The sequence below is a fragment of the Eleginops maclovinus genome, chromosome 8 (genome assembly GCF_036324505.1).
Source record: "Eleginops maclovinus isolate JMC-PN-2008 ecotype Puerto Natales chromosome 8, JC_Emac_rtc_rv5, whole genome shotgun sequence".
Lineage (NCBI taxonomy): Eukaryota > Metazoa > Chordata > Actinopteri > Perciformes > Eleginopidae > Eleginops > Eleginops maclovinus.
The window spans coordinates 9871381-9896731 of NC_086356.1; the positions used below are offsets into that span (position 1 = coordinate 9871381).

The following is a 25351-nucleotide window of genomic DNA, read 5'->3' on the forward strand; positions in this document are numbered from 1 at the left end:
CCTTCAGTGAGCTGTTTGCACTGAGGGGTAAACAAAGTGAGCCATCAGTGCAATTAAGAGTTAGATCAGGAGGACAGAATACTTTTATATAATCCTGCAGCACACATGAATGTTTAAAACCTTGTGTTTAATTATACAATATTTAAAGTTATACAGTACAGAAGCTTTGAGGGGCCTGGTTATAATACAATAGAGACACTGTTCAATACAGAATTAGAACAATTGCTGTCTTTTTGTCAGTGTGTCAGATGACAAACGGAAATAACTATTGGGACAAGTGGACAGCTGCAAGCAGTAACATTGAAGTGTTCATTGAAAATAAGCCTTGATTTTGACAGTGTTTTCCAAATTCCCCCCTAACCACATGCATTTAGTGAGTGATGAGGTTATTTTTCAGCAAAGTAAACAAAACCTTATTAGTCAATGATTACACCCTGTCATTTCCATTATACACGTAATATAATAGCTGTGAACACACCGACTACTATAGCAGCTCTGATCTGGATGTGTTACACTCTTACAACCCATATAGCTCTACTATTGGCTTATATTTAACCACATAATGACATATTGTTAATAACCGTCTTGTCCATCTGGTTCGGACTGAAAAATCGTTTGGATGGATTATCATGAACGTTTTGGCAGATATTCAAGCTCTCAAAATAATTTGCCCTATCTTTCTGTTATTGCCTCCAGCAGTTTGACATTTGTGATTTTTAGTGAAAACTTGACTGCAGTTGAATGAAATGCCCATCAAAGGGGCCCCAAGAAGATATTGTAATGTAGTTAGAAAGCAGTGCAATATTTATATCTATATGATTATGACCAAATATATGCCAAATGGTTTGCTTCTGTAGTACAAGATTTTAGATTTAATATCTTAGATGGTTAACTATCTCACTATTAATAAGGATTATGTGTGCTATTCAGCTTCTGAAAAGTAAAAAAAAGTGTTGCTGAAATGTTGTAAGCTTTAAAAATGTCAGGGTAAATAGACATGCATACAGTATATACTTAATCGTTTTAATTTTAAGATGAAACAAAATGGTTCTTTTCAATATCCTTACACCTTTAATCGTTCTTTTCCTCGCTGTCTCTGTATCTATCACTGCTATTTTATACCTCTCTCACTCATTCATAATGGAGGTGCTCCAAATTCCACAGTGACTGTGTGTGCATGGACCATGTCAGATTAAGTACTTTGTCTGGTTGATTCAACTTTGATGACATTGACTCACATAAAAAATGGTAAATGTCTACATTTGAGAAAGTTGGATGACTGTAGTTTGCTCAAAACATTACTGTATTTTGTGCAAACTGGAGGAAGCTATATTTTAATGCTAGGGGAAACACATGCTTTGGTAAATTTGGTCTTTATTTCTGTATTTTCTCTTGCTTAATCACACACACAAAAAGTCACATTACTTTCTGCATTGAATACACCATGTGTTAATCATTTGTCTACGCACATACTTACACATCAAGCCAGCGGCGCCTCAGATGCCCTGAGGAAAGGAAACAACTACTGTTCCATTCACTGAGATGGTGCATATCTGGGCCGATGGAGAAAGAGGTAGCTGCGAAGGGAAACTATGGAGCGAGACAGGAAACCCTCTCTGCCATGCGGGAGAAACCACTCGCTTAAAATGTAATGCTCAGCGATCTGTGATTAATTTCAGTCGGGTCAAATGGAGAACCATTGGCTGTCTGTGAAACCTATAGCCTCAATTTGAAACAGGCTGCATACAGTGTTTATCCTGTCAGCAAACTGACTGAGTAACAGTCTTTCAAAGGTTTAAATGTTTTTAATTTATTTCATTAAGTGAACCATTGTCTCCAGACTTTACATGCACAAGTGTTCAATGTGTAATTACATTTTCAGTCATAATATTATCTCTCCTATTGCTTACATAGTTAATTCATGCTTATCTTCTTGGTAATGCATAATCGTTTTTTGTAGATGCAACAGAGGAGCACTATGAAGGCAATGGAAAAATCGAACCGTGAATGAGATTGCATTGCTTATTATACATAGCAGATGATTAAGCATAATGAAATTTGTAGATTACATGCTGAAGTACTTCATTTAATATTTTGTACCGGCAGAGATTAGAATCGCTGTAGAGGGCACATAAGGACCCTCGCTTCTTTTCATCAGCCTGATGATAATAATGATTCATTTAATTTGTTACAAAATTAAGAAGCGTCAAACTTGTACTTTAAAGAACATAACTACAATCAAATTTCCTAATAACCAATCTTGAAAAGACCAAATGTTACATCGCAGTCAGTGGGATTGAACACACTGGTGGAGCAGAGCGAGATCATTTGTACTAAAACTTATATTTAAAGCAAAATCATGCCTTTTGTAGTTGTAAATATTTTCTTTATATGGAATCAAACCACTATAAAGACAAACATTTGTGCTAAAACTGTTTCTTTTTCAACAGCCCACAGCCTCCTCAAGCATGTTTTGCAGGCTACTCTTACCATGGATGTCCTTCAGGTGGCGCCTGAGGCCTAGCTTCTGAGCAAAGTGCACAGCACAGTATCTACACTTGTGGGGTTTATCCCCTGTGTGCAGATTGAGGTGGTCTTGCAGCGTGGCCCTCTGGGAAAATGTCTCGTGACACAGGGGGCATCGAAACGGCTTGAACCCAGTGTGAACGTGTGTGTGGCGGGTCAGATTACTCCTCTGGGAGAAGCCTTTCCCACACACCAAACACCAGTACTGTTTATGCTCCTTCAGGTGGACCACGTAGCTCTCCGGGTGCTGGAAGACTCTGTCACACCTCCTGCACAGGTACGGCCTCTGGATCAGAATGCCGTCTGAATCTTCTGTTAGCTCGTCTTCAGGACCTTGACTCTTTGGCAGATGTGCTCCAGAGTCCCTCAGCTCTCCACAAACTTGCAGTTGAGCTGCCATCAAAAGCATTTCCTCCTCTTCTCTTTTCTCTCCCTCTGCTTCATCTTGGTTTTGGGAAGTTTCAACCAATTCTTCTTTTTTAATATAACTTCCTCCAGACGTGGATGATATATTACTTTGAATCATTGTAGGACTTGTAACCTGGTGGTCTTGATAGGAGGGCTTGTTTGAGTAAACAGGGATGTATCCGCCTTTCTCCGACTCCAGGGTATTAATACAGCATGTTTCATTTTCAGATGAATCTATTTTGGCTCGAACCACCCTTTGCTCTCCGACCTCCATCGGTCTGCCCTCGACTTCTTGGCTGAACTGAGGATTTGACAGATTTACAGGGACCCATCCTTCCTCTGCAGCATCTCTTTCATCATGATTTTTTTTAAAGCTGTTATTTGGCAAATCACTGTCTGGCAGCAGGATTTCTTTCTCCTCTGTGCGTCTCTCGAGTTCCAAGAAAGCAAGTGTGGGACTGAGGTACTGGGAGATGGCCTGAGCGCACTTCTCCACCACCTGGCTCATCTGGAGCGCACTGGCAGCAGTTAGGTAGCTCACCAGCTCTCTCACAGGGACCTAAAATAAGAGAGAATTGATAGAAACCACAGAAACTGTTAAATAAAATGAAGAAAATATCTTCATCTCATACTTTCATATCACAAACAATCACACCCACCCTGTTGTAACAAAATGTTTGTTTCTTACTTCTGTTTTGGCACACTGTATTTAATGTGTAGTTCAGTAGATTAAATTGCACCTCTAATAACCCGGTGTAGCAGGACAGCAGAAGCCTCTTGCCAACCTCCACACTGGACACCACACCCAAACTTAGCTCTGCCAGGCCTTCTTGGAGCAGGAATTGGTCACGTAAGAAGTCTGAGGAGGCAGCCAGCACAGCTCTGTGACCGTGGAAGGGGAGAGGCTGGACAGTGGCGCCTTGTGGATGGCCGAGGAGGAGTGTGATATCACAGAAGCGTTGTTCCTCTCTTAGAGAGTTAATTTTGCTGAGGATCGAGTCACCGTGCGTGGGGAAGCAAAACCGTAGGGTGTCAGTGGAGCTTGACATGACGATCTATGTGAATTTAATAAAAGAAGCGTTGTTATTGCTGGTGAGTGTGAAACCTTTTTTAAATGTAACTCATAAAAGTGTTGGCCCTCCTGGTGAAACTACTGCTAGATCACAATCACCACATCCTATCATCATCATCATCATCATCATCATCATCATCATCTTAGGATATTTTTGGTGTGCAATTAGCCAAAATCTTCTACAGTCAGGAAAATACCAGAAAGACAGAACCCACATGGATATGATGATCCAGGGCTATCTTTTACTGCAGGTTCCTCCGGCGATGATGGATCCAACTGATTATACCCACAATCACTGGAGGGAACACTGAGTCCCTTTTCCCCCGATGTCTGACAGTTTAAAAACAGTTATTGACTAGAAAAAAAGTTAATAGGCAACACATTTAGAAGGATGAGATGTATCTTTCGGGAGCGAAACAACAATCATCCTGACTTCGTCCGGCTTTCTGCTGAGGATCTTAAATTTAGACAGCAGTGTGTTTGTTGCGCAGGAGCTTGTGAAATAATTAACCCATTCAGTGCCTTTACTTCACCAGGGTTTATACAAATGCAGCGAGAGGTTTTCCCAATGAAAGGGCTTTTCTTCTACTTTGTTTGGAATGCAATAGAGCAAACTGAATAAACCATTTGTCTTTATTGGTCTGGTACATATATTTTATTTGCATACTGTACTTTTACTTTATAACATAATATACAGTAAGCATGTTCTATAAAAAAAATATAGTTATTTATAAAATAACTGCTATGGAGCTGATAAGAAGATGGAATTAACCTTTATTAAAACTTTCCTTCTTTTAAAATTACTGGAAATGAAGTGCCTCTTCATAAAATTTGAAAGTTACTTTTGTTGTCTCAAAGATAAAAGATGATCCACTGATGAAAGGAATTGACAGAACCCCCTCAGGCTTTGGATGTTTTTAGTAACTTAAAAGAAATGAAAACAATGTCGTATTTGACGATTATGTCTCTTTTACTATCTTTTCCTTTTCGGATGTCACCTGACTTCCACTGAACAGATGACCATTGTATTCTGCAGCCATTCTCATGTCCAGTCATTTTATTGATAGCTTTGAGGCCTTTTTGAAAGATTAATTTAATGCTGTGTTTAAAGTGAAGAATGGCTTGAAGATACGCATGGTGAATTGTGAAATGTACTTGCCTGCTTTAATAATATAATAAATTGCACAGTAAGTTGCAAAGCTGATACAGTAGAGATAAGACTTGGTGTTCGACAGGAAGCTGCTGATAAGAAACAGATGTTGCAAGTGACTGTATTCTCTAATAAGCGCTCATAATTCTGTGTTCCATGATTGAGGCCAAACTCTAAATGTATATCTCACACAAACAACACAATGTAGCTATTGAGCCAATACAAAAGAGAGATCATATGAGAACAATGAGTGGGTGCTCGAAAGAGCTAACAACTAGGAGTCCATACTGCTTTGACTCTGGTCATTATTTCTAATATGGATTTTGAACTTTGAAATGTTTTCACAAGTGAAGAGCAAATTGATGACATTGAACAAAAAAATATATAGTATTACAGTTATCATGCCGAAAGGTGAATAATCAGAAATATTACAACAATAAGATACGTTTAGCTATTCATAGATTAGAAAATAAACATGAGTAAATGTATGAAAATTACTTGCAGAAATGCAGAGAAAAAAATGACACACTGAGGAAAGATGATTCATGTGATGAAGTTAAATGACTGCCAGTTCATAACCACACCTATGTCTCTGCAAGTGGGTGCAAGCAATTGCGTTGCGTTGATGTTGTGTACGTTGTGAGCATCACAACATCAACACATAAAACTCACTGCACCAGCTCTGCAATAGGTTTATTGGTTTTGCAGTGGCTTGTGCTGCATTAGATTGCAAGTTTGAATTCAAACTACTTCTTACTTAGTTTGAAAAGTATCTAGAAAGAAGTTTAACTTCACTTGCAATAACCTGTCAAGACATATATTCCATTTTTGTCTTGTTTTACATTTGCCTAATTATAGGGATCTACTTATTACCTAACTACCATCTTTAATTGTTTCAGAATGGGTCTTGTGATATATTTTGCCTTTTAATGTTGTTGCTAAAAGAATACATTTATATGAATATCATATTGTGTATGTAACATATCGAATAGCTTTATCTATTCCTAAGGTTTTATTATTTCCTAATTTGACTTGGAACACGTTTTCTTACTTTTTGTCGGTGACTTGAACTGGCTATATTGTAAATGAGGTCACCTCAATGTGTTTCCGTGTTAAACATACCGTGTGAAAGAAAGTTTGAAAAGTACACCAATTTAAGAGGTAGCCATAGTAAAGAATAAAAAAGAACTACTGAAGTAGCGTAAAACTGACTTTCAACTGTTCCCAAGCACAGTAGGCTTTTTGAGGAAATGTTACATTGCACCACTAGCTTTCACTTATGACTATTCAATTCAGGAATCAACTAAAGGGGTTTGTAGTATTTTAAAAAGCCTCCATGTGAAACGCGGAAAACCCGAGTCAGTGTGTGGATCTGAAACATAAAGCACGCTGCTCCGCCCTCACCACCCGCAGCACCATCCTTTCACAGTGACTGTTGGCTACTACTGTCGACTCATACGAGGAGACAGGCAGGCTGAGTCCCTCTACTCGGGTAGTACCGTCTGTAGGTTGTGTTATTCACCTAAACCCATTAGCTTCATCTGGGACACACAGCAGTTAGTTCGGCGCGGGTTTCGAAGTGACTCGGTATCGTGAAATTAGGACAGTATAGGAGAATATGTGAAGACCGACGGAATGACAGTTAACATGCCAAATAACGAAGCATTGTCACTTTTTTTTGTCGAAAGCTAAAGTAGGCCGCTAGGACCGCCGCTTAGCTACGCGGAGAGAACCCGTCCTACAGCCCGCTACTCCCGGGCCTGAGAGACAGCAGTGTTAAACTACAGCTGCCACAACAATTCACCAGACGACAACAGCGAGTAAGTTTTCTGTCTGTCTTTATGATTCAACAGCTCACTTCCAACTCACTTTGAGGTCTGTTTTGGGTGCCTATGTAAATAGAACCTTGAATTGTGGGTAAAGCGTTGACCTAACAGTGTTACTAAAAGTTTACAGTCACGTTTATGTAACGCCATGTCAGGAGTTGTAACTCCATGTAATGTGTCTGGCTTAATGTTTTACACTGGAGCAGGATTTTTTTCACACTGATACAATGTGTTGAACAGCTGTGTTGTGTGCGTGTGGGTGGGTTTATGGGAGTGTGTTTATAGGAGTGTGTTTATGCAAGTGTGGGATGATATTTTGTGCCAATATTGTATTTTGCTTAAATATTTGCGTTGGATGCCAACAAAAAGAAGTGATTTTCATGTTCTAGTGTACCTATTTAAGGACAGAGATGCTGTAAATAGTGTACTGTTTGGTAAATGTTTTTCTGGGGTTTTTTAGGTTTGAAAAAGCAAATACATGTTTCTGACTTCTGACTAAACAATGCCTACCATAAGCACATTTTTTTGAAAAACATTAATTAAATTTGGTAACCAAAGAATCAACAATTCATTCTAAAGGACAAACTACATAACAGAGATATTGCCTAACAATTTAAACACATCTTTGTGGGATTTGTGTACTCCAATATCTAGTTACGTATTTGCATACATTCTGCTGTATACTACTGTGTAGTTGTATTGCATTGTACTGTAATAATCTCATTTGTGTCAGTGAGTGTAGACAAAATATTCCCTGCTTATAAAGCAATGTTATTAAACAGCAACAAAAAACTACTCCTGCTCAGAATTCCCATTAAAGTTGAATCACCACCTAAAGATAGAGTTTGGTTTTAGTGAGTAAGGTGCTTGGTTTTAGTGAGTAAGTGTAAATATATTATATTGATGGTGGTGCCACATGATTTATATGCCTTTTTGAGATGATTCATTTTATAAGCCAGACTACTGAATTCCCTTCAGAGAAGTCAAGTCATTTCCAGTAGAAGATTCATAATGTTGGTTCAGTTTTCTGTAACATTTTTAAGGAAAGAAAAGCTTTTGCAATGCTTAAGTCATCCACGACCAGTAGTACCAATATGGATATGTAAATTGACTGATGCCATGTTAAGGGGGGCCGAGGGAGCAGGTACAGTTTTAACTCAGCATTAATCACAGCAAGACTATACTGAGTAGTGTATCTATTTGAGGTTAGACATGCTGTAATAGTGTTCTGTTGGGTAAATGTTTTTTTTGGGGGGGTTTCTTTTGGTTCGGAAAAGCAAATACATGTTTTTTATTGAAGTGTTGACTCATCAGACTACTTGACAAAGCATGCAACTCGATTAAGTAATTTTGTTCAGGTCATTACTGGAAGAAGGCAATCAGTAACACACATGTAGAAAGTAGGGAAAGGGGAAAGTACATTATTTTGTTGCGTGTTTAATTCAGGTCACACACCATGACCTGCACTTTCAGCTTCTGTAATGGAGAAAAAACAAACTGGGGAGTTAAAATGGATCACGTAGCAATGACACATTTACAGCTGCTAATTTTTACAAATTGGATCACTGGATCTAAAAACACTTGAAAGTTAGATGTGAACCTTAATGAATGAGAACATCCTACTCTGAGGCGTGGTTTTGGGTGAAACCTAAAGTGAATTTGCCCCGTGTTTCCCAGAACCTCGATTCATTCAGGTATTGATTCTGCTGCTTTAGGAAGCTAAACTGACTTTCTACAGCATGACGTTCAAAAACATTTGACGGTTAGAAACGTTGGCCATCTGCATTACTTTTGCAGTGATTCAGGTTTTGTTTTAACCAGTTGGAGGTACTTTACATTGCAGTATCCATAACACAGTTTATTTTGAAGAACTGTGTCAACATAGCAAGCGGCAGCAAACACTCAGTCACATGGGCCCAGCACCGTGCTACAGAGAAGGAAATGCCTATGTGTTCACCACCTTACTTACATGACATTAATCTGTGGTATGTTCTGTATATTTTGTTGATGATGAACAACACACTCAATTATTTCCCTCCAGTAAAACCTCTGTATTTTGGCTTTGATATTAGGAAATATCATACTAATTTGTCTATAGAGATAGGGTTAGGGCTCTGTTGACGTTTGCATAACTGAAAAATAGAGGGGGTCACCTAAACTCTGCTTCCTTCTGTGGAGTTTGTCAGTCAAAGCTGCCAGCATTACTTACGATGACACTTTTTTATCGTCAGAAAAAGTAAACTGTAAGAGAGTGTTGTTTTTTCTGCATTGAAGAACAATGATATATAGTGCATTTCAAAACTTTAACATTCTGGAGTAGGAAGTAAAACCAAAAGTAAATGCAATTCATTGTGTATATTTCAAAACAAAATTTCAGAGTAAAGTCATGGTCAGGTTTGTTTTGAAGACACTTTTGAGGAAGTGTAAACCCACTGGAACAAATAGAGTGTTGCATCAATGTGGGAAGTGAGTGAGCAGTAACTGTTGGTTCTGTTTGCAGTGAAGATTGCATGCCAATGTGTTATGGCAAACTTTTCCAGCCATTATCCTCGTCTGGTCAATTGCAGGTTTCAGCATGTGATCCAATTCTTGTAAAAAGAAAAGTGAGATCACAAGAGGTCAAGATTATTTGAAACAGTGAAACCCCCCCCCCCCAGGACATTTTCTTTGAGTGTAAAACGGATTGTGAAACAACTTTACACTGTCAGTAGATCTGCTGTACAGTATTATCTGCAAACCATATGCACATACAAAGTGTTTAGTAAACTCGGTCTGATGCGTTGCTGTTCTATCGTGCACACCTGTCGATGCACATTATAAAGTATCCATCTGATCATTGGTTTCAAACTTCAAGTTATATACAATAAAACATTCAAAATATTTCACTATTACTGAATGTGAAGTTATTGGTCTGGCAGAGAAATGAATATATTTGTTTTTGTCCATGATTTTGGATTTATTTGTGATCCCAGCTGATGCTTGAAATTGAATTTAGTGTTTAACTAATCACAACACTTCCAGTGCCATTCCCTCTCCTGTCCCTTCTAACCCATTTACTCCTAAAACGCCTGCAAAAAACGGCTCTAAAACCCTAGGTATAGTAGATATAAATGTCCTTATCTCCTGAGGGTTTTCTGAAAAAATACTAAGAATTGGCAACGTCTATGAAAACCTTAATATCTAAGCTTCTGTAGCACATAGAAACATGAAATAAATTGCATTTAAAAGGTAAGACTCACAGGTTGTACTAAAACATGCTCCCTTAGGAATAACATACCAACACATTGTTATAAAAATTTTTAAAAAAGGGGTGGGAAAGTCCTCTACCAAAGGATCATCAGGTACAAAAACTTCTACTTCCACCTCCCTCTCAAACTCCTCATTCTCTCCCAATTCCAAATCGCTGCCGTCGCTGTCAAAGTATTTGTCGATCGTAGCCATTTCTGCCTTTAAAAAAGTTTGAAAAAACCGCACGTGAATGTCTGATTGATTGACGTGATTGTCGGCCAACCACACGACATTTGGTTGGTCACGTGGTTTAAAAAACCCAACAAGACCCACATCATGTGTATTTGAACCAATGACAGGGCATTATATGCTGCATGCCTCATGAAAATGACAACAAATCAACAATGTTGCGCTACGCTGCAGCCGGCAGGAGCTTCAAAGCTGCGCTACGCAGCAGCCGGCGGTAGATGGAATGTTGCGCTGCGCAGCATCCGGTACAAATTGAAGGCCCCGTGGTAGGCGGGTTACTTGTCAAAACCTGACAAAGTATGACTTGAGTTGATATACAAGGTTGACCAACTAGATTTGCACAAGGTTAATAAACAAAAACCTTTCCAGGCTATGACTGGCGGTGTTTCACAATGCAAAAAACACTACCTGCCATCCATAGTCCCCAAAAACTGTTTTGGCATTTAACATTCGACTACTGCCACAGTCAAACAAGTTCTACTTGGCCCCCTCCCACCCTTTAGCAAAGGAGGGGCTCATGGAAGGACAGAAGCCATCATCGGGAAAGTCCTCTGTTGTCTGTATATTGGCGCTGCTGCGAGTACACATTTCACAAAAACTGCTCAGACTTCAACTCTTTTCGGGCGAATGTATGACAGGGTTTCCCCCATTTCCTAGAGAGCTTTGGCTGGTTCCAAAGCTCAGCTGTTTGCCTGAGTGAAGCTACATGAAACAAAGTCAGATTGCTTCATGAAATAAGAGTATTCAAGCATTCTGGTAGTTAAAAAAACTTTGTTGTGTTAACAGTTTTCAGATTTGTGGAATTGTTAGTTGTGCAAGGACCAGCCAGCACAAAGGCTTGGCTTTTGTTTGCAAACCCAGAATTGGTTCCCTTTGAGAACTGCTCCCTAGTTATCTATTTTCTCTGGAATCGCCCGTCTCTGTGATTATCAATTCCTCATATCGGTGCTTAGGGAGGATTTTTGGGCTCAGACAATGGCTCATGTTCAAAAGTGTTATCATCAGTTTCAAACTGCTTAAGTAGGCCATCATTTTCATCCAAACTTTAAAATCCCAGCAGATGATTTGTTTCTATCAAATGTCCAGAGGTCAATTTAAGTCATGGCAGCAGCGACTATTAGGGGCTAAATGTGTCTGGCGCTGATAGCTCTGACTTCAACAAGCACCGAGGTCAAGATAAGACGCAGCAAGGAACTGGAAAGAATTCTCTGCCTGTCTGCAACATGATAAACGTTTAGGGTGTGTAAACACACTGACAGAAACTGAGAGAGCTGTGTTTGTCCTGTATTAAAAAATGCTTTGCATAAATAATGTTCTGCCTCCTCACCTGCTGATGGCATCGGAACCAAAACAATACCTCGGTGAATTCTCCACGTACTTTTATTTTGCACCAGCTTCTGTGCTGTTTCTTACGGAACACATAAATGCATTTGCAAATAGAAAACGCATCAAACGTTTTTTTCCATGTGCAAAAATGTGTAATTGAGTACATTTTCAGATACATTGTTGAGAATGCATAACCTAACAGGTTAGAACTGCCATCTTGTTTGCATTTATGGCAAATAGAGGGACATAATAACCTCTCAGACATCTGAATCAGCCGCTGTTCAAAATGGCTGTGGTATAGAAAATGTAGCTGTCTTATTTAAAGGTTAAGTTAAAAAGTACAGTGAACAGACCAGGAATAAATAGGCTGTTAATTATAAAGTAGTTAATTCTTCCGAACAACCTCTGCAAGTAAAACTGCCACAGCCAATATACACACTTAGTGCTGACTACACGCATTGTTTATTACTTCATTTACTAACTCCACTGCAACTAACTCATAGGAGAGCCTTTCTTCCAGTGTGGCCTACAATCTTCATTTGAGCCTCAAATACCAAGCTGCATGTTTTTTGGGAAGACCTCTTTATCCCTTGGACTTAGAGGTGCATTTTAGGACTTGCCTTGTGAGGCAGTATAATCTTTATGTCAACATATCCACTGCATTTTGTTTTTTTTTCATTCCACTCAATATAATTGATTTAAGAGAGCTTTGATTCAGTAATGAGCATACACAAGAAGACCAATATTACAAAGTGATAGATGAAGAACCATCGTTTCATATTGTGATTTGACAATGACATTTTTAACCGTACCTTTTACAAAGGAGTGACATTGATAGTACAATTGAGTCATTTAAGGGGGGCTGAGGTGTTTACATTAGTCATTATAATCTCATTCTGAATGGTACAAAGTACAGTAGCAGGTTTGACACAGAGATATATCATCTACTCGGATATTATTCTGTTGTTAGACATTTTTTAAGCCCTCTGAATGAAATAATACATATTCTTTAACACTCTTTATTGATCATACAGTAATAGCTCTCATCAGCTACAGATGTGGATGGCAAAGTTAAAGTAAAGTACCCCTAGATTACCCCCTAAACTACTTTGCCAGACATGATTTAACCTACCTGTGCTTTTTCTCTGTCTTGTCCCTTTGTCCCCTGACAGGTGGATGTTTGTTTTATACAGCACAAGGCCTGTATCCTGCTGACAGACATGGATCCACCCATCTCTGGTCCCACAGCACATCTCAATGGCCACTTCCCTGAAATCGACCCAGCCTCTGGACTCAACCCCAAGCCGGACACGGACGCCACCTGCCTCACTGTGCACCTTTACTACTCGGAGAAGAATGGAGGAGGGGGCGGTTCAGGAAAGGGTTCAGAAAGCGCTCTCACGTTTCCACCTGGCGAGTACGTGGCCGAGGAACTGTGCATCAGTGCAGCGAAAGCTTGTGGTGAGTCACAAAAGGATTCAGATCTAATGTTTGCCCACACACACACACAATATACAGTTTGTTTATGGTAACTTTATTTGTTAAGCATTTTTGTTAATAAGTTTAATATGGGCTATAATTCATGCAAAATTAAAAATCCTACATTAAATATATCAGAAACCAGTGGAAAAAAGCTTAATAATATAGAAATAGTGGTGAAAAAACATATGTAATTATTCATAGGGCGTTTTAGTATAATTAAGTAAAGAATTCATAAACTGTGAGTGCTGTTATAAAAACTTTAAACGCTTCACTTTTAGATTACTTCCTTGTTTTTGTTGCCAATTTGTTGGTTGTTTGTGCAACCTTGTAAGGTTCTGCTTTTGATTTTGTTTGTTCACCTCGTGTGTAACCACTCTTGCGTCAAATCAGGTAGGCTTGATAAACATTACTTTATTAGAAAGTCTCAAATATCACACTTTTATTCATTTAAATGTAATAATACACAAACGTTGCAAATGGACAGCAGGTTCCTAGCACACTCAGGATTTGTGTGTTCTATTAAAACATGACTTAAGTTCAATTTAAACATAAATAATGAATGCAACAGCTTAAGAAATGCTGGATCGCAGCGATTCATTTGTTTGTATAGTTCATAAACCGGACCATAGGTGTAACAAGTGACATATTATATTTACACGAAAAGCATGCTTTCCGATTCCCTTCTATTCACGTGAATCGGAAATGGAGTGATTATAGGTAAATGTAAAAAAAAAAAAAAAGCAATGTGACGCTCGACAATCTGTTGTTTACTGTGACAGGCTTAAACAGCTATCAGTCATGAATCACACACCCACAGCAATTTCCTACACCATGGCATCATATTTTTTTAAGAAGAATGTTGTTGTTTTTTAGTTGAAAAGTTTATGCCAAGAAGCATTGCGTCTGTTAGCCTTGTAAGGACATGTTACGCTGTTCTTATCTTTGATTTGTCTGTAAAACTATATCGGGTTAACTTCAGTGCTCTGAGAAAAATATTTTGGAGCCAAACATCCAGTAGCCATCTGGTAGCAGTGCAGATATAATTCTCTTTCTTACTAATCTGTGTCCAGATAACGAGAAATTAAATAATCCAAGGGACTGCAAGACCGAAGTTCAGGAGCATATTCCATGGTTTCTTCAAAGATTCAAATTCATCCAGTTCTTTTTCTTAAAGAAATAGGGGCAGGGGGTCCTGCTATCAGAGCCCATCCAGTGTTTACTGGAGACAGAACTACTGGCTTTTCTCTTTCTAGCAAACACAAATGAGGAAGTTTTCGACTGTTGTCTTGTTTTCTCTCTGCATCAGCTCTATCTCTCTCTGCCACACTCTGGCTCCATTCCCCCTGTAGCCGATAAGAAAAACACTTCTCTCTGTCTTCTCTTTATCTTCTACTTTTACTATATGGCCTTGCTTTTCTTCCTTCTTTCCAACTTCCTTTGTGTTTTTGTTTGTCTGTTTCTCAGAATTTATTTCTACGTTTCCTCTATCTGTCACATCTTTTTTGTTCAACCACTGAATAAAATGGTGTGAAGTATGTTGATAGGCAATATAACTTATGCAACGAATGTTATAGTGTGAATATAGTGACTTAAATCTGCATGTTATTTCTTATAAGATAGCACCGCTTAAAGATCAACCTTCGTTTAACTTTACTTCCCCTGTTGCGGTTGAGCTTATTTCCTTGAACGCACCCTCAACCCATTGCTTCACTCTTGTGAGGGCTTCCTGCTGTATGATAAAAATGTTTCTGTTTGCCAATGACCCACTTAACCCCACTGACAAAACATCTCACTGCTAGGTCAAATACACTGCCAAACAAAAAGATCACAAGCCGTGGGGGCAGTGCTATGATCTGGGGTTGCTGCAGTTGGTCTGGTCTAGGTTCAGCAACGTTATGTGCCCAAAGAATGAGGTCAGCTGACTACCCGAATATACTGAATGACCAGGTTATTCTGTCAATGGATTTTTCCTTCCCTGATGGCACGGATATGTTCCAGGATGACAATGCCAGGATCCATCTGGCTCAAATTGTGAAAGAGTGGCCTGGCAGTGTACAACGTGAGGGCATTCAGGCGAGATAGTAAAACAATAAAATGGCTTGAAATGTGAAAAACATGCAATTACAACTACTTAAGAAGAAAACACAGACTGATGATAGTCAATCAGTATTCAGATAGGGCGTAACACAAAAGAAATCACTTAAGATTGGGGCAACCACGCAAAACTAACATTTTCCAACGAAAAGCAAAAGACAAACCCAAAAAATTAAAAAAACACATGATAGATATAATTCCCAAATAGGCCTCATTTATCTGCACAACGAGTTATTTTACTTTCGATACTATCAGTATACTTTGATGCTAAAACATTTGTTCTTTTACTTGTAGTTCTACTTTTACTACACGATCCGAGTAATTTTCCCACTATATGGTTAGCCTACCACCTGTAGCAGCTACATTACTTCGTACTTACCGATAGAAATATAAGTGGTTTGCCTCCTGAGGTCCTTCCTTTGCCATTAATCCATTCATTAGCGTGTGAGAGTGAATTCTTCCTCACTTCCACATTTAATTGTTCACAAACACAGCCTAACTGCTAACCGTTGACATCGCCATGACGCCCGCACCGGTGTTTACGTTAGCTTAGCCTTGTAGCTAGGTTAAATAGGACCTATTTTCCTCTTAGAAATTGTCTTCCTTTTAACTCAATGCTCGATATATTCTTATTTTAGTCCGTTAAATTTCAATTTCTTCCAACACTACAGTATTATCTGTATCAATCTTATTTCCATTGTCTCAGTTTTTTGCTAATGCTAGCCCCGTCACACCCCAAAACTCCCGAGCTGTCAGCTTAACCCTTGACCTCGCGTCCGGTGTCATCAGTCATCAGTCATTAGTGTCGCAGAATTATGCTATGCGCGAGACTTGACGAGTTTGGGACCGTCTTCCTGCTAAATAAGGTCGCAGGAAATCAAAATGTTATTTTCAATGTGTCATCTCCAATGAAATACACTACCAAGCTTTTGTTCAAGTATGCATGTCACTGTCACAATTGCTTCTTGTCTACATTATGTGCACTAAAACGTCCTTTATCTCAAACTTGAATATAAAAATGATTATTACAGTATGATGCTATCCACTGCGCTTATGTAATAACATTTTCAGACCTATGTTATACTGAAATAAACTGATAATTTGTTTTCTCTTGCCAGGGATCGCTCCAATGTACTGCAGCTTGTTTGGTCTGATGAGGGAAAGTGACAAGATATGGTTCCCTCCGAACCACATCTTTAAACTAGACCATCCAGCCAGTGAGAGCCTACACTTTAGAATCAGGTAAATATTTTAAGCATATTTTGTATTCATTTTTGGAATGTTTTTCAGATTGTTCGTGTGTTTACGGTCAGATATATTTTGTGACTGGATCCTTCTGGTCTCATTTTGCTTCCCAGATACTATTTCCCTGGCTGGTATAACAGCAGCAATTCATTGTATGCCCACCGCTTTGGCGTGTCCAAGGGGATGGAGAGCCCTGTGATGGATGATTGTGTCATGGCATACCTATTTCTTCAGGTCAGTCGTCATGGCTGGCAACTCACATCATTATAAAGACCGCTATTTTCATTTGTCTACGGTACTTTGTTTGTTGCCATTTCACATATGTATTTGTATTTCGGAATAAAAAAAACAACCCAGAATGCATTATTTGCTTTCTCTTTCCTTATTAGAAGATTATATAAGCAGAACAGTTGGGTTGGGAGAATAAAATAGGCTTGCTTCCCTCTCTCTCTCTGACTGCCCAGCCATGTGTCATGAAAATCATTGTGTAAGTTTAGAAAACAGGAAGTGGGGTAGTAAGAGTATTTAACAAGCACAATTGGGTAACAACAGGTTTCTCTTTACTCTGTGTTTGTTTGTATGTGTGTGTGTGTTTACATGTATGTAGTTTCTGCTTTTCCCTTCCCGCATGCTTGTGTGAACATGACATTATGCAGTATTGTTCAGTATTGTTTTTATCTCTGTTGACAGCTGCCTTTGTTGATTAAATATTGACTAAAAGATTTCCTTTTAAAATGAACTTTCTTATTGAAACATACATTTTGTGTGCCATAAAAACATGTTCTTCTTTATTACTGATTACTATTAATTTGGTTGATAGATCTAACATTGAATGCATTTGACTATTCCATTTGTTTAGATTCTTTTTGTGTTTATATGAATTCAGTTGAAGGTATTTCATTTTTGGGTTGCAGTACTGCAATATCTTAGGCATACCTTAAAGGAATTTATTCAAATATGGCACAAATACGTCAACACGAGACATACAAAAACTGTGATTTTCCTCCTCCAGTGTCGAAGTGACTTCCTGAATGGCTTGGTTCCTATTCCCGTGAGCCACGAGGCCCAGGAGGAGTGCTTGGGCATGGCGGTGCTGGACATGATGAGGCTCGCCAAGGAGAGTGGTCAGTCACCCGTTGACATCTACAATTACACCAGGTAGGATAAACTCACTCACTAAATGGAAGTAGTTATTTTGACTTTTCCTGCTTTCGTACATTATTTAATCTAAAGCAGGGGTGAGTTAAATGGTCTCTGAGAAAAAAAATAATGATGTGTATTTTGAGAGCCACCTGAAATAATCAGCATGCTGCTAGAGCGGTCATGTAGACAATAACACATTTAACCCATACATCAATGTTCAGCAAACCAAAATTCAAGACAATTTTTGTCTCATTACATGTTGCACTGTCTTATGTGTCTCTGCTGTGCTGGTGTGCATGTGGTACTGGTCATGAATAACAAAAGCAGTTTCAATCAGGACACAGTGAGCATCAATATAGTTTCATTATATGTCTTCATGCAGCTGAATTACTTATCTTTTTCATATGAGATTAAAAAAAAAGTGCCTACAATATCTGATCTTTAAAATATGAACGCACTGTATCCAGACTCTTTCACATGTCATTCATCAGTAATATACTGTTTTACATTAGCTTACTTTGTTCATCATACTCTCCGCTTTTTGTTTTTGTCAACTCTATCCTCACTTTACCCACCCTGTCTGATTCCCTCTCCTGCTTTTAGCTACAAATCATTCCTGCCGAAATGCATGCAAGGCCGCATCCAGGAGTACAACATCTTGACCCGGAAGAGGATCCGCTATCGCTTTAAGAAGTTCATCCAGCAGTTCACTGACTGCAAGGCCACCGTGTGTAACCTCAAGCTCAAATACCTGATGAACCTGGAGGGCATGCTGCCCTGCCTATACTCAGAACGCTTCCAAGTCACAGACCTCCCCGCACGGGAGGTTACCATCGTTGTCATGGCCGACACAGGCATCCAGTGGTCGAAAGGGAAAGAGGAGGATGGGGCACAAGAGGTGAGGAGAGGGGTTGCACCACAGCACAGCACCACAGTGTGATGCTGTTTATTTTACCAATAGAAGGAGCTCCAGGAGTTGGTTACAATAACAACGAAAGTGCACATGTGAGCACACTTCTTCCTTTATCTAATATACATTTTAACCACTACTTTGTATTCCTTTTGTGTTGCCAGGAGCTGCAGAAATACTGTGACTTCTCAGAGGTGATCGACATCAGCATCAAACAGTCCAATAAGGAAGGCTCCATGGAGAGTCGCATTGTGACTCTCACCAGACAGGACAACCAGATCCTGGTAGAGTACACTCTCAACTCTTCAAGCTCTGTCCTACGTTACTCTATTATCACTTTACAATAAATAATGTGTTAACTGTACTTCACTGTAGTCTAATTTTCACTACTGTCTGGGAACCAAAGTGGGGCGATATAGCTCTACTCAGCAACGGGTTAAAATGGCAACTTCATGTTGTCAAAGTTAGTTACAGGAAAGATGAACGTCTAACAATTGTGTACTATTTAAAATACTGTGCAATACTAAAAGTCATAAATACATGGATTAAAAACCTATATCAGGGATACTCAACGTGCTATGCCAGGGGACCAGGTGACAGTTTAGAAACCTTATTCTCCATAAAGTATTTATTGACTGATTAACTTAATTAGCTTGGCACAATGATCAACAATAGGCCTATATGATGGATAAACATTCAAATGATCAGTCTCTATAGAAGCTTTTATACACTTGGCAACTTACAAGTACAAAAAATATGTATCAGTTTTATTTTCATTCTTGGCGAGGGCCACATGGCACCCTATTTTGCCCCCTGTCTACAAATTGAGCATAACCTATTGATGTTAACATGGTTTAAAGTAAAAAAAAATAGGTAGTCAATTATGTAGGTTTGTCTTCTGCTTCCCCTCTCTATACCCTCTTTCTCTGTCTGACCATCAAGGAGCTGGAGTTTCGCTCACTCCCAGAGGCTCTGTCCTTCGTGTCATTAGTGGATGGGTATTACAGGCTGGTTGCAGATGCCCATCATTATCTGTGTAAAGAGGTAGCTCCACCGAGACTTCTGGAGTGCATTCAGAGCTACTGCCATGGCCCTGTGTCGTGAGTACCACACACATGCATAGATATAGCTTGTCACCCATGTAACCACAACCACAGCACCAATCACACAAGCTCTCTGATCACAGGTTGGAGTTTACAATCGGTAAGCTGCGTCGCTCCGGTAACCACCAAGGCCTGTACCTCCTCCGCTGCAGCCCCAGGGACTACGACAAATACTTCATGTCATTCGTGGTGGGGGTAAGCTGTAGACTAAGGGTCCACAATAATGTGAAGTACTGTATCTCTCATGTGTTGCTCTAAAAATAAACAGGCTCTTTCAACACACTGCATGTTCATTGATAATCTTCTCCAGCCCATAACCGCATGCATCACAGCAGACAGGATTATCTCTTCAATTGAATGATACCATTTTTTACCCCAACTAGGGCCATTAAACTATAATACCTTCTTTTTTTATTATAACCGTTAAGTAAGATGTGGTCAAAGACTCATTAAGCACTGTGGTATCACTACATTCAATTGAGGCTGAAAGCGAACTGTGTTTGTTAAAAAGTTGTTGCTAAAACCCCGTATTCATAAAAGTGCGCCCAAATGTTGCCCATGTTTTGTACCACTGGAGGGAGCAGTAGGTCTGATTTACGCATAAACTGGACAATGCAGTTTATATGCATTACCAAACTGTGACTAAGTCATGCTGTAGGTCTTCTCTTATAAACCTCATACACGTGATGCAGCGAGTTTGACCTCCTATTAGTAAATACATTTAATAAGGTAATGGTTTTTTTTTATCATGAAAGTACTTTTTGGGTAAGACTGAGGGAGGTTTTTGATACAATAAAATTACAGATTTTTTAAATTTAAAGTCTGTCTTAATACAATAGTCAGGTGCCCATTTGATCATTTAAACACGCTACTAATCTGATCCTCGTCCAGACATACTTAGACAAATCAATTAGGTGTCCTTCAATGTCTCAAATGCTCAGATGGAATCATTTATATTTTTCATTTTCAGTTTGAAACTTTGGTGGACTATAAGCACTGTCAGATTGTGAAGATGGAGACAGGAGAGTACAATCTGAGTGGAGCCAAGAGGAGCTTCGGCTCGCTCAAAGAACTGCTGCACTGCTACCAGAAAGAGGCGCTGCGCACCGATGGATACACGTTCCAGCTGAGCAGGTGCTGCTCGCCCAGCCTCAAAGGTGGGGGTTCACTCACAGGCAGACACGAAAAATAATACAATATAAATAGCTGCACATTTATCAATGCATTGTATTTTGACATATTTTCATGGATTGTATTGTTATGTTAGTTATAATGTAGCAAAAATATGCAATAGCAAGATGTATTTGATGTATAAAATGCATTTTAGCCTCTATCAAATGCAAACCTATGTGTGAGTTTGTTTAAAACCATTAATAGAGTAATGTTCGAATTATAAATGGAGCTAATATTGAACCCTACCATGTGCAAATACCTTGTGAAAGAGATTTAAGTCACAAGAATGCTCACTTTTTAACATCCTACATCAATTGTGTTAGCGCCACAATTCCACACTGTTATCGTGTTACTATTTATCAAGTTTTCCTTCTGAAGCGTCCTCAATCCCTGCAGTCACCATGTTCAAGTTACTGTTTATATCAGATGTGTAGTTTCTGAGTCAGTTGTACGATTGTTAGCTAAACCATTGCTATCTCTATTACATGTCACACATTTTAAAATTGTAATCCCCCTGTAGTCATAATCTGATATCAAGTCAAAATTTGAATTTGCTGCGAGTTACCTAATCCTTGGTCATCTTTACCTTTCCTTAGAGAAGTCCAACCTGGTGGTGTGCAGGAATAATCAAGGGGCGGATGTTCCACTGTCTCCCACCCTCCACAGACACAACATCAGCCAGATGGTCTTCCACAAGATCCGAAAAGAGGACCTCGTCATCGTAAGACAACACATTCTCCATTAAGCTTTTCTTCTCATCTGAACAACAAACATTCATAAGTCTCCCATCTTTAAAGTCTTAGTGTTGTGTTAGATATCAATTTGAACAGTTTCAAGGGGGCGGAGGGGGGGGTTGTCAGTATGAGTGAGTGGTTAGAATTTTGAAAAGGACTCCTGTGGGGTCAGTGAGGTCGCTAAAATTAACAAAAACACTTCCTCAATTGATCCGCCGACTGTGACTCAGTTTTAATAGCAATCCCTGTGGACGTCCCTGTGTGAGTGACTCTCGCCTCGATGACTGGTCGTTTATGTCTTTAGGTGTTTTTTTATCTTCCTGTTTTGAACATTTGCATTTATTTAAGTGCTTTGGAGATGCTTACTTTAAATCTATCTAGTTGAATCTAAAGCAGTCAAAGCCATGGGTTCAGAAACGGTCTAGCTGGCTGCAAGTGAAGAAGCTTTTAATTCTAATTTGGAGCATCGCATATCAGAAAGATCTTTGCCAAATAGGCTCCTTGGTATTACTGCTTAGAGGGTTCCAGTAATAATCGGTAGAGAGACATGGTGAGAATGCATCCCATCTCCAAAGTAGGTTTTTAAAATGGTAAATCTCTGTGTTTTAGAATGAGAGTCTGGGCCAAGGAACTTTCACCAAGATTTTCTGTGGTGTGAGGAAGGAGACGGGAGACTACGGAGAGATTCACCAGATAGACGTCGTTATCAAGATCCTGGACAAGGCTCACCGCAACTATTCCGAGGTTAGCTGAGTAACTGAGTGAGTGGATCTGAAAGATAAGAGCGAGAGTTAATAGGTTCTCTTTTGTCGGTTTCTCCCCCACAGTCCTTCTTTGAAGCAGCCAGTATGATGAGCCAGCTCTCCCACAAGCACTTACTCCTCAACTATGGCGTGTGTGTGTGTGGCAATGAGAGTAAGTCCACAAAACACACACTACTGGACAGAAAAGAATCAATGTGGATTTCCTTTAACTGTGGCATATAAAAAAATGCTGTTCTGATCTTTAATAAGAGGGATATTTAGACAATTTCTAAACAAAGGGTACAAAGGTAAGGAGGCTGTTATGGTCCATGTATGTTAGTGATACTAGCAAAAAAAACGTGAGGAAATGAAGTTTCTGACCTGCTCTCTGTTTTACTCTGAAAACGAAATAATTCAGCTACAGTAAGATATATTAAAATAAACTAATCTTCCACACCTGACTCAACAAAAAATAGAACTAATTCAACAATATAGCTGTGAAAAAAACCGTACAGTACAAAACAGTCTTTGTTGACCAGCATTAATCCAATATATTAAACTAGCTAAATGGGTGTTTTTATTATAGTTTTTTCAAAGAATAGAATAAATAAAATGCTCTCCCTCACATCTCCCTGTCAGACATGATGGTGCAGGAGTACGGTAAATTTGGTTCACTGGACACCTACCTGAAGAAGAACAAAAGCTGTGTTAACATCACCTGGAAGCTGGAAGTGGCCAAGCAGCTTTCCTGGGCTATGCACTACCTGGTAAGACAAAATAAAGAGGAATACCTTCAAGCAATATGGAAATGAAAATGGTTGAGCAAGTTTCCTTACAAAGGTAATTTATGTTGTCCCTGTCGTGCTCATACAGGAGGATAAGAACCTCTTCCATGGAAATGTTTGCGCAAAGAATGTCCTTTTGATCCGAGAGGAGGATCGGATGACGGGCAGCCTGCCCTTCATCAAACTCAGTGACCCGGGCATCAGCATCACCGTGCTGCCCAAAGAAGGTGAGCTACACGGAGTCATGAACTGTCCTGATGTGAGAAAACTTGCACCTCACACCTGTGAGGGGGCACAGGTCATGTGAGGATAATGCAAGACAAAAATACTTTTGCTTCGGTGCGATTGTCTCAGGTTTTTCTCTCTACTTCCATCAGCCTCTACCTTCAATTCACGTATTTACTTCTCTCTGTGCTTCTTTGTCTCCCCATCAGTTCTGGTGGAGCGTATCCCATGGGTGCCACCGGAGTGCATCGAAAACCCCCAAAACCTGAGTTTAGCCACAGACAAGTGGGGCTTCGGGACCACCCTCTGGGAGATCTGCAGTGGAGGAGACAAACCACTCAGCACCCTGGACTGCTCCAAGGTCACAAAAACAGGAGGATGCATTCAGAGTTTAGACTTACTGGAAAAGATCTGAATCACGATAATGCTTCCGGCTAAAAAAAAAGATAGACTCAGTGACATTTTGCAGTTAAGCTACCAAGCTTATTGAAATATCCATTTTAAAACAAATTGATTGTTTTTTTTTACATGTCTGCTAGCTTTGTAGCTTTATCATTTCCAGATTGTAAAAAACATACAGGTTCTGACTTTTGAATTTTCGCTCAGCAGAAGAACTTGTTCTATGAGGACAAGCACCAGCTGCCGGCTCCTAAATGGACGGAGCTGGCCAATCTGATCAACAGCTGTATGGACTACGAGCCCTCGCACCGACCCTCCTTCAAAGCGATTATCAGAGATCTCAACAGCCTCTTCACACCGGGTAAATCACGTCGATGTGCTATAAGAACACTCTTCATCTCTCTAGATTTGTTTTGTTTTCTAAAACCTCTTTGCACATTGTTTTCATTCAGACTACGAGCTGCTGGTGGAGAGCGACATGGTGCCCAACAGGACTCGAGGCTGCGGCTTCTCGTGGGCCTCAGAGAGCCAGGAGCCCGCCCAGTTTGAGGAGAGGCACCTCATCTTCCTCAAGCAGCTGGGCAAAGTGAGGAACGCTCACATCGTTTATTTTTATTAGTCATTTTATTTTAGGTTATAACAACATATGAACACTTTTGCCTAGGTTCTTCAGTGGCTTTACGTCAAAATAGTTGTCTATATTCAGAAATATTACACTGGAAAAACTCCCTCAAAGTGTCACATTTCCTTTAAAACAATGTAGTTGAAGTTGGTGTCTTTCTGTGGGTGTTTAAAAAATGCAGATAAACTAATTATATACATTAACCAGAACTCACATGACTCAATAGTTTTCCGCTTTTCAAGCTAAGTTGCTCAGCAGTTATTCATATAAAAAGTTTTTCACTGATAGCATCCCAGTGGATAAGACTTGGCTACATTAGAAAATCGAATGTAATGCCCGCTTAAAACCAAGAACCCTAGCTGCTGTTTATATCCCCTAAAATCTGCTCAACCTCTGACCCCGCACTGCAGGGAAACTTTGGGAGCGTGGAGATGTGTCGCTACGACCCCCTGCAGGACAGCACAGGGGAGGTGGTGGCCGTGAAGAAGCTGCAGCACAGCACAGCGGAGCACCTCAGGGACTTTGAGCGGGAGATCGAGATCCTCAAATCCCTCCAGCATGAGAACATCGTGAAATACAAAGGGGTGTGCTACAGTGCAGGTACGAGCACGCTTTCATTGCTCAGTTTTAAATCTATTTACCTGTTTTTGTTTAAAATTAAAATATGGTAGGAATCAAAATAAATGCTAAATTTATTCTGCTTTATTCTTGATATTTATCCTCACGATATCCGCTGTACATCTGCGTTTCCTAGGTGGATAAAGGGATAGGAGGACATTTTTGGATAAAAAAAAAGGATAATCTATAATAATAAAACAATTTCTTCTGAAAAAGACATTCAAACATTAATCAAATTAAATGATATACTTTATCGATTTAGCCCCTGCAATTAAGTCTTTGATATTTCC

General features: G+C 39.5%; 2 protein-coding genes across 3 annotated transcripts in view; one reads left to right on the plus strand and one right to left on the minus strand.

Annotated features, from left to right (window-relative positions):
• LOC134868103 (zinc finger and BTB domain-containing protein 26-like) lies at window positions 1-13182 on the minus strand. Of its 2 annotated transcripts, none has more exons than XM_063888993.1 (3): window positions 12918-13182; window positions 3675-3989; window positions 1-3493 (listed from the first exon to the last, which is right to left on the minus strand). In XM_063888993.1, the coding sequence occupies exons 1-3, from the start codon at window positions 13017-13019 to the stop codon at window positions 2444-2446; spliced, it is 1467 nt and encodes a 488-aa protein (XP_063745063.1). In that variant the 5' UTR covers window positions 13020-13182; the 3' UTR covers window positions 1-2443. The 2 variants fall into 2 exon arrangements, with proteins under 2 accessions (XP_063745063.1, XP_063745064.1); XM_063888994.1 differs by lacking the exon at window positions 12918-13182 and adding an exon at window positions 4222-4484.
• jak2a (Janus kinase 2a) overlaps window positions 6579-25351 on the plus strand; it is a 23212-nt gene continuing 4439 nt past the window's right edge. Inside the window, exons 1-19 of the mRNA XM_063888992.1 lie at window positions 6579-6976; window positions 12958-13246; window positions 16480-16603; window positions 16720-16840; window positions 17619-17764; window positions 18353-18647; window positions 18824-18943; window positions 19602-19759; window positions 19846-19957; window positions 20733-20919; window positions 21532-21656; window positions 22279-22413; window positions 22497-22584; window positions 23052-23179; window positions 23286-23424; window positions 23632-23783; window positions 24032-24182; window positions 24274-24407; window positions 24854-25043. Coding sequence (XP_063745062.1) covers window positions 13006-13246; window positions 16480-16603; window positions 16720-16840; window positions 17619-17764; window positions 18353-18647; window positions 18824-18943; window positions 19602-19759; window positions 19846-19957; window positions 20733-20919; window positions 21532-21656; window positions 22279-22413; window positions 22497-22584; window positions 23052-23179; window positions 23286-23424; window positions 23632-23783; window positions 24032-24182; window positions 24274-24407; window positions 24854-25043 — 2746 coding nt within the window. The 5' untranslated portion in view covers window positions 6579-6976; window positions 12958-13005. The remainder of the gene's footprint in view (window positions 6977-12957; window positions 13247-16479; window positions 16604-16719; window positions 16841-17618; window positions 17765-18352; window positions 18648-18823; window positions 18944-19601; window positions 19760-19845; window positions 19958-20732; window positions 20920-21531; window positions 21657-22278; window positions 22414-22496; window positions 22585-23051; window positions 23180-23285; window positions 23425-23631; window positions 23784-24031; window positions 24183-24273; window positions 24408-24853; window positions 25044-25351) is intronic.